Below are 9384 nucleotides of genomic sequence, written 5' to 3' on the forward strand. Positions count from 1 at the left end.
GTACATTCTTATGAGATTCATGGTAAATTCCATCATGTGTGCTGTTCTGGGGCAGCATGCTGTCATCACACTAAACTAGAGAAAGAGATATTGAGAAATTATTTTGGGGGCAGAGGAAAATTATCCAGTGAAGATTTATAATACTTAGTTGTTAAGCAATAAATTTGAAGAGTACTATGATTTCATAGTTCCTAAAGTAAAAAAATAACAGGAGTTTAAGATTTAGACAATTTGAAGAAATTTGAAAAAAATAAAATATGCTGAATATATGTAAACATAGCAATGTCTTTAATGCATTATTTTTAAAATAAATTTAGAAGTCAGTTTCTTTATTGCAGACATTCTTACAGTGATTTAAAGATCCAATAATACTGATTAAGCCATGTGTTGGATTTTTGTTTGGATAATACTGTATTCCCAAAATAAAATTTACATCATCTTTATATGTTCTTCAAGCAAAATTTCCTAAACATTATCAAAATAACTTTTTAAAAACTCTGAAGCAGCATTTAGTTGTTGGTAATTCTGAGAATATTTGGTATTTACTTGTTTGTCACCACCTCCATTGATGGGGAAGTTTATAAGTTAGAAGAATGATCATTTAATAGTTTTGGCATTTTTATCTTTTCTTCAACATGAAATGTTTGTTCACAGATTTTGCACCATTTTTGAACAATTCACGTAAGTCAATGGGTGGTAATTCATGAGCTAACTGGAAGATGGGTTAAAATACTTTATAAAGTACTAACTTCTATGAAACATTGTTTTGCTACAATTTTAAGTAGAATTGTACATTAATGTTGGTTTATCTGTACTAAGGTATTTAATTTGAGATGATGTTTTCATTTGGATGACTCCAAAATATATATTCAGAAACAAAACTTAATTGTTTTATCAAATAACTTCCTTTTAAACAATAACTAGCATTTAAACTGAGTATACACAATTCTTATTGTAGCAAAACTAAATAAACAGCTATTCTTTTAGAATAAAGACTAACTTTAGGTGCTGGTTTCAAATACTGTCTAATTTTCAAACACTGGTGGTGTATTTTTGTCCAAAGAGATTTGACTTTTACATGCTAATGTGTACAGTTTTAATAGAAGACCTCCTAAAGGGAAGAGGCGATAACTCCCTATGATGTACATATTTTGATAATTTAGAAGCTTCGAGTGATCTTAGTGTACAGTAAATTTCTTCTAGGCTCAGTTGAGTGATAATGATTATAGAAAACCATATTTACTTGCAAACTTGTTGAGCCTGTTTTTTTTTAAAATGATTCTAGTAATTTTATGGAGTTACATTTGAAACGAATTTCACACTTTTGCAGATAACACATTTAGAATTGAAAGAAACAGTTTAGAAGATTAGTTTCAAGCTTTTAACGTCTATACCTTTTTCAGATGGACATTTGTTTCCAGGCTTCCCTAGTAGAAATTCACATTAGTGGAAAAAGTTATCAGAGTGGTCTTCCTATTGGGTTTCTTAATTTTACCCAATATATTAAGTTATTTGAGAGTGTTACTGTAAAGGAGAAAATTAGGTTAATTTCTGGGTGACCACCGGTACCACAGTAAGTTTCCTAGCAACTAGACATTGAGTTCTAACTCATTGCTTAAGATGGAGGGAAGATTTTTAATTTTTGTCATTTTGAAGTGTTTTAATGTTTAGTTAGTGTATTTTCTGCAAAGTAGGCAATTAAAAAAAATTAAAATAGAAACTCTGAATTGTAAGAAGTTTGGGGGAATAGGAACAAAAGAGTAAGTAAGCTCATCTCTGATAATATGCTAAAGGTAGTGGGACTTCTTAAAGTCACTAACAAGACTGGGCTGCTGTTTCATTGTTTCTTGGGCTTATATAGCTGTACTAACTGCTTTTGGCTTTCTCTGGTTTGCACAGAAATAAACTGAGCTGCTATAAATCTTTTGTTGTTTGCTGGAGTGAAAAGTAGAATAAGTATTTTCATCCTTTCAGTATTTGGAAAATCTTACAAAAACTATATATGGGTGGCTATTATATAGATTCATGGACATAGCTCTTCTGTAACTCTTAATTGAGCTGCAGTAAATAGTCTACTTTTAAAGTTGGAAATATATTAAATGAACTTACCAAAATTTTGCTGCAGTAAATGTAAAGTCATTGCCCCAGGGAAATGTTTTTATTTGTAGATAAAATAAAAACCTAGCTGTTTAGTAATGAAAATTGAGCAAAGGAAAAAAGATTGCTAGGAGGGCACTGACCATTAATAGCAGAAAAACAGGAGAACCAAATACAATAATATACTTTCCACTTATTTCAGTGGATTTTATTCAAAGAGAAGTCTGATTTCAGGGTAAGTAAATATCTTGGAGGGAAAGGTCATGCTTACTATCACAGGGTTTTTATTACTGTCATGAAAATGTCTAAATAGTATTAGTAGAATGTGTTATATTAGCCATTTTAAATCCCCAAATCAGTTGGCAGAAGAGAAATCTTTTTTCTTCCACATTTTTGAGGAAGTTAGGATTAAATTGACAAATAATCATAATCCTTCACATTTCTGAAATTACTGCTTGTTTGTTTTTATCACAAACAGCCAAATAAGAGTTATGTGAGCTCACTGAAGAAAGTATAAATCTAATAAATAATATTAGTTTGCTTTCCTGCCATAAGTTTATTTTAAGTTACTGGTATAGTCATTTGTGGAAATCTTCTAGGGCTGTGGTTGATGTTGTCACTGCTATTGTTATGACTGTGCCTGTTCTGCCTGCAATGTAAGGAACATCTTTAAGGAAAGAAAATTCTCAGAAATCACACTGAATTGTATTCATTTATAGGCAACTGATATTTATATTTTGCTTTAAATTTACTAGTGGGAATCTCTTTTTTTAAAAAAAAATTGTGGTGCATTTTAGGATGAAAGGATGTTTTGTTATCCCTTGGGCTTCTGGTATAACTTTGCTTGTTCTGTTTAACAGCTCAGCAGAACCCAGCGGCTCAGCTTCCTGCCAGGCAGCAAGAGATTGAAATGAACCGACAGCAGCGCTTCTTTCGCATCCCATTCATCCGCCCTGCTGACCAGTACAAAGACCCTCAGAATAAGAAAAAAGGCTGGTGGTATGCCCATTTTGATGGACCATGGATTGCCCGGCAAATGGAACTCCATCCTGACAAGCCACCCATCCTTCTTGTGGCTGGTGTGTATTATTCACCTAAAATTTTTTCTAAAACAAGAAAGGATTATAAACCCCCTGAATGAAGCAGTTTAATATGTAGTGCAATAATTCATTAACTTTCAGGATTAAGGGGATGGAGTTTTGCAATTAAATCACATTTTCAGTTAATTGAGGATTAATTTATTTATAATGTGAAATCACTTGGATTAATTATATCCTTGTGTAGCACATAGGAACATGTCTGTGTCCTAAGAACCTTTTCACTGGTGTTTAATTATATCAGTTGATTTGTAATGGTTTGAATAAATGTAGCATCCTGTTAACCCTGATAACTTGTTTGGTAAACTCTAATATTAATACATTTTAAGAAGGGTTCTGGCTGGAGGACCAGTTTGTTTCTTGTGAATTTATTAAGCAAGAAGTAGTTTTTAAGTCTTCAAATCTGCAAGAATTGATAGCTATGTGAGGACTAAAGTTTGTAGAAACAGGTCTCAAAAGAGATAAGGTAATTCTCTATGTCTTTTATGCAGGTAAGGATGACATGGAGATGTGTGAGCTGAATCTTGAAGAAACAGGCCTGACCCGAAAGCGTGGTGCTGAGATTTTGCCAAGACAGTTCGAAGAAATTTGGGAACGCTGTGGAGGCATCCAGTACCTTCAGAATGCAATTGAGAGCAGACAGGCTAGGCCCACATATGCAACAGCCATGCTACAGAATCTGTTAAAGTAGATGCTGCACACTAACCTTGTAGCTGGGAGCCTTTGCCACGGTACTAGATAGGGTGTGTGTCCTAGAGCTCGAACCATTCCATAATCATGTTAGAATTACTCATGCGAAGTGGATGGATTTTATTAATCATGGCTTTTTGTTAAGTTAATTATGGTAGTGAATTTGGGACCTAAAATTTATTTTCCTGTATTCAGTGATAACTGTTAAACCTCTTATTCTAATATTTGTTACACTTGGACAGGTTCTGACATTTCTTATCCTTTGCCAACAGAGTACCTTCAGTCTATCATGACTGTTCTGTAGGAAAATAAATTGAAAATAATTCAGAATAAGTGCATTTTTAACAGTGACACCGGAATATAACTGGAATAATGAAAATCATACAAAAAATTAAGGCACTTAAAGTGATCAGGGCCTGATATTTTGATGTGAAAAATTTTTTTTTCCTTTATTCATTTTTTTCAGAAATTGATGGGAATTTCCACCAAAGGTGAAATTTTATTTTTTTCCCTTTGCACTGTTTCTAGTTTGAATAAAGCAATTTACCTGAAATTCTAGGAATCTAGAAAGAGCCTTGATATATTTAATGTACTCTGTGCTAAACAAGGTACTTACAAAATCCTACAGATTTGTTTTTCTTTTCTATCACATTGTGTGTTGCTATAAGAATATTTTTCTTATATTCCGTGGATAAATGAGAGAAATTCAGATCATTTAAATGCTTAAAAACTTAAACATAACCGTTCTTTCATTTAGAAAAGGAAATAAGTTTTAGGTGGCACTATGGCTTAACTGGACCGAAATATTCAAATATTCTTTCAACTTCATCTCAATTATAATTTTTGTGTCAGAATCATGTCCAAGTTGTTTCATATGATTTAAATAAGTGTTCTGTTTCAGAGGTCTTTCTTTTTTAAAAAAAATCCCTAGTGTCTTTTTGGCCTTTGAGATTTTATTAATTGTAGAGCTGTTTTATAAGCTTTGTAAATCAAAAGTCCTTCTACTGAGTAATTGCTTGTTTCATGTAACTGATTAATTAAAAAAAGGTTTTTTTTTGTGTGCTGTTCGTTTTGATCAATTGTCAGCAGTTTCAAGCCTAATATTTTTGACTTTCATATTAGGAATTTGGAGACAAAAATATATCAAGGAATTACGTTGACATAAGAAGTCTTGTTTGTATTTTAGAATAAAATTAGAAAATGAAATTATGCTCTGTACCTGTTTTTTTTCCCCCTGATTTTTAAAGACGCTAACCTTTGAAAGGAATTTCCAGTAATTTTTATTCTAGAAAGAATACTCAGTTAGGAAAATAGTTCCCAGCTGATTAGATTAGTGCTTGTGAGCCACAAGCACTGTTTTCAGGATTGCTTTTCTCATAAATATATGTCTTAGTACGGAAATATTTATTTATTATGATGCTGTGCAAATGATTGTCTTCTGTGAAAGAAATTAAATGACCGTGTCTGTGCTGTTGAGAATGTCAGTGTGATTATCTTTTGAAGGCTGTATACTGCATAGACTCACCCACCTTGGGTCATTTGGTCCCTGCGATTGGTGACAGAAGGTCTGGTTACTGAAATAAATGACCTGTTTTCTCTCTCCTCTGGTGCCTTTAATTGGTGTGTTTATTTGTATAGGATAGTTAATGATAAGCTTTGTTTCTTAATTACTAGCAGGTAAAGTCCTTGACGAAATGTAGGAACCAAATAGATTTTTAATGACTTGGCCCTTTAGCACTGTTTTCAGGAAGAGTTTTGTGTATCTCCTAGATACAGCTGCACACTAGATGAAAAACAAATCAAATAGGTTAAAATTATTGTAATGAGAGAACTTAAAAATCTGTAAGGAATATATTATAGCAAAATATTGTTAGAATTTAAAAAATTTTTATCTTAGTAGCTAATAAAATTATGCTCTTAAGTAATTTTGTTGCTAATTATGTCATACAGCTGTCCTAGAATTTATCTATTTAAAGTTGTCTCCTGAGTTAATTTTGGCTACCAGGAGAACTGCTCTAATTCAGATAGACTAACAGTAACCTCCATAACCAGTAGATGCACACTCAAGCCTCTTTGCTAGGGAAGTTTAGGGCCTCATCAGCTTTTTAAGGGAAATAGCAGAAGCAGGGTTCTAAAAGATGTGATACAGCTGCCTTATCATTCTCACATGCAAACTCTTAAACACTAGGTGAAAACTGTAGGAACCAAAAATAAATTTATACTTTAGTCATTCACTTTAATTGAGATTTAAAATTGACATACTATATATTTGAAACTAATCTTTTAATATTTGTCTCACAAAATATCAGTTCCTTTGTCTTAGAAAGGCATAAGTACTGCTTAGGTCTAAGTAACATAGTAAGAATTAGAAGACAAAATGTTTTCACATCAATTCAATTATAAATAAATTCCGCTAACGCATTTCAGATGTGTATTATGAGCTATGCATACACACTGAGAAAAGGACATTTCTCTAATACACACATATCAAGAGAAACTGAGTTTCTTAGTTCTAAAGTTGAGTAGATGGCAACTTCTTAGAGGATTAAATGAGGAAGAAATGAAATATCCAAGAGCACAAGCCCAACAAATGACTTTCTGTTGTTGCACTCTGCTTCCTATAATGATTTTCATAGGTTATTCTTTCCAGTAACATAGTGAACCCTTTAATTTTGCAAGCAGCAAGAAAAGATCTTAGTGGGAAATGGGTGGCATTTATGGAAGTTTAGAGAAATAGAAACTTAGAGGCAAGAATGAGAGTTTATTTGTATAGCTTAATTAATTGGATTTTTTAAAAAGATGGTTTCATTCACAGGTTATTACTATGGTTCTCAGGGCATCCAATTACCTAACGTACCTTTGAGTACTTGAATCAGTAGAATAAATATTTACTGAATGAATAAGTCAATTGATAAATACAATGTTAGTGATAGACCTACCTCCTTTTAAACAAAAGGTAATAGATTCAGAGAGGCCATGTAAACTTAGTTCTAGACTGAAAGAGAGAAGCCTTTGCTTTAGTCATGTGGAGCAAAAAGATAAATTTATTTGAGTAGCTCCCTGAGAATTACAAAGGGTTACTCCTCTGACACTGACATCTTTAAAAGGTATGACAGGTTACCAGCAATAACAGATATTAAGAATTTTAATTTCTAGCAGAAGATTACAAAGGGAGGGTGGGCAGACAGCCTCTAAAAATGAGAAAAAAGGATGAGTTGGGAGAGGGACAGAAAGAAGAGGGAAAAAAGGGGTGTGGTCCTGAAGAGTCTACACCCCCAGATTAAGAAACACTTATGTATATTAGGTGACAAAATGCTCTTAGATCTTTCTTGAGACTTGGATCAAGATAGACCTGATGTAAAAATTCTTAGCAATATATAGAAATGGCACTGCCACACCAGAGAAGACCAGCAGTAAGCAGACATTTGGTGCATAACCTGATGGAGTATGGGAAAAATGGAGATGGATTCAGAGGTAAAGCCTACCAATGTCAGCACCAGATGTTTGAATATAATTAGGTTTAAACCAGTTTTGTTTCCCTTCCCCGTCACTAATCTAATATATACAAAGTAAGTTTGTCATTTTTCGAGAAGTTTTTCAGGAGATAATCAAAGGGAAAAAAACACATCAAAAAGAAAATCTTTAATTCTAGTTTGTATCTATGCAGAATTTCACCTTCAAATCTCAAAATAGGCTACGATTGGCTGTTTTCATTTCTGAAAAGTAGTCTGATTGCAACTACTACTGTTTTTCCTCATTTATTTTAAAATATGTTTCTGATATTTACCTACATTTCTGATGTACTGGAAATACAAATAAATGCTTTCTGTGCAGAGCTTCCTCTCGCATCTTGTGTTTTTAATAGTTATAAGGTGTTACAAATCACAAAAAAGTTGTAAATGTTACCTTCATTGCTCTGTGTCTCAGATGGAGTAAACCGAAGTCAGAGAAACTGAAGCTTCATCCAGACACCAGAGCTGGAAGCCCTCTGCTAGGTGGTAGGGAGGAGGCAAGGAACTTGAGATGGCTGAAATGTCATTGAACTTTAGCTCCAAACAAGCAGGGCTGAGTATGTGAGACATGACTACTCACTATGCCTGCATTAGAGAAAACCCAAATCAATGTTGTCATTCTCCAGGCCTGTAACCAATCTGTTTGTGTGAAGAAATGGGATGTAAATAAAATCTTGGAACTCAAAGAAGCATCTTCCCTGCTACTACAAATATTGCTGATCTATGTTGTCTACTCCATGTCCCTCTTCTGAAACCCACTGTGATTTTCTGGGTCTTATGAAAGTGCAGAGAGACTTGAACTATCTTATCGCAAGAGTTCTCTGGCTGCTTGGAAAAGAGCAATCTCATGGGTGGGCCACAGCTGAGAGGCATTTGCTTAAAAGATGGGGGGTTGGGGAACCCTCTGAAAGGAAAGTGGAGTGTTTAACTACTTCCTCATAAAAAAACTATTTATGGTACTTAGAACACAAATAAAATCTAGGGGATGAGGTGGAAAGCACATTATGGGAAGGTGATAGTGTTAGATTTGGATTTCCTCTTTTTTTTTTAAAAGATTTATTTATACGCACAAGAACTGGGGTACAGGGCAGAGGTGCGGGAGGTGAGAGGATTCACCAGAGACAGAGTGGGGACAAGAATAGGCAGACTGACTGAAATACATTGCTGAGCGGAGCAGCAGGACACACAGGAGAGGTCTGCTGCCATTGTGGGTAGCAGCTCCCTGGCTAGGCCGGGGATCGTATTTGTGCTGCGGAGGCTGCAAATAGTTTCACAGTGCTCTGCTTAACTCCTTGCGCCACCAGGGAGGCCCCAGATTTGGATTTTCTCTTGATGGAATTTTTTTCATGGAGTTTTGGTCAGCCTATCATGCTCCAAACAAGTATGTTTTCTTCTGGGACGTTCCAGGAATGTGAGAGTGAGTAGGTTCAGCTCTCACCACCATTTTTTGCTTTGTGGAATTTCATAATATCCCATTGTGAAGTCCTGGTTCCATATCATAACTCCTTACTTTTAGGGAGGATTCGGTGGGAATAGAGATGAAAGCTATGCCTTTGTAAAGCCAAAATAAATTTTTTTTAAGGGTTTGTAATAAGGGGGTGGGTGGGAATATCATTTCCCCTAAGATTATTACTAGGAGACATTTTGTTTCTATATTTGAAACACTGTTACAGTCAATGTATAATATTTTATCATTGGTGGCATACTTAAATGCTTAAAATCACTTCTTGAAGGAAAGTGCTTTATCTTTACTTAAAGCAAGAGCTAGGGCCAGATATGTTTTTAATTTTCTTCAAAATTCAAATTTAGTAATTAAAACTAACAATAACAAGTATGATTTTACCTTGTTATTTTCCAGACGTTGATTTTTACAGTGAACTGGTGACCTATAAAATAAAGCAAAAACATGACATCCTGTTTCTTGTACTTCACATAAAGAGCAACTGAAACTATTTTAATTTTAAATTATTATGCCATGTGAAAACAGA

General features: G+C 34.1%; 1 protein-coding gene across 8 annotated transcripts in view; it reads left to right on the forward strand.

Annotated features, from left to right (window-relative positions):
* Nucleotides 1-5084, forward strand: part of MYO6 (myosin VI) — a 140196-nt gene extending 135112 nt beyond the window's left edge. For 6 of the 8 annotated variants that reach the window (XM_054698961.1, XM_054698960.1, XM_037519986.2 and 3 more), the window contains 3 exons: nucleotides 655-681; nucleotides 2958-3176; nucleotides 3686-5084. In XM_054698961.1, the coding sequence (XP_054554936.1) occupies nucleotides 655-681; nucleotides 2958-3176; nucleotides 3686-3885 (446 nt within the window). In that variant the 3' untranslated portion in view covers nucleotides 3886-5084. The remainder of the gene's footprint in view (nucleotides 1-654; nucleotides 682-2957; nucleotides 3177-3685) is intronic. The other 2 variants (XM_054698963.1, XM_054698966.1) reach the window with 1 other exon arrangement.
* Nucleotides 5085-9384: the final 4300 nt, after the last annotated feature.

The sequence above is a fragment of the Talpa occidentalis genome, unplaced genomic scaffold, assembly GCF_014898055.3.
Source record: "Talpa occidentalis isolate TD23 unplaced genomic scaffold, MPIMG_talOcc4v2.1 talOcc4.2, whole genome shotgun sequence".
NCBI lineage: Eukaryota > Metazoa > Chordata > Mammalia > Eulipotyphla > Talpidae > Talpa > Talpa occidentalis.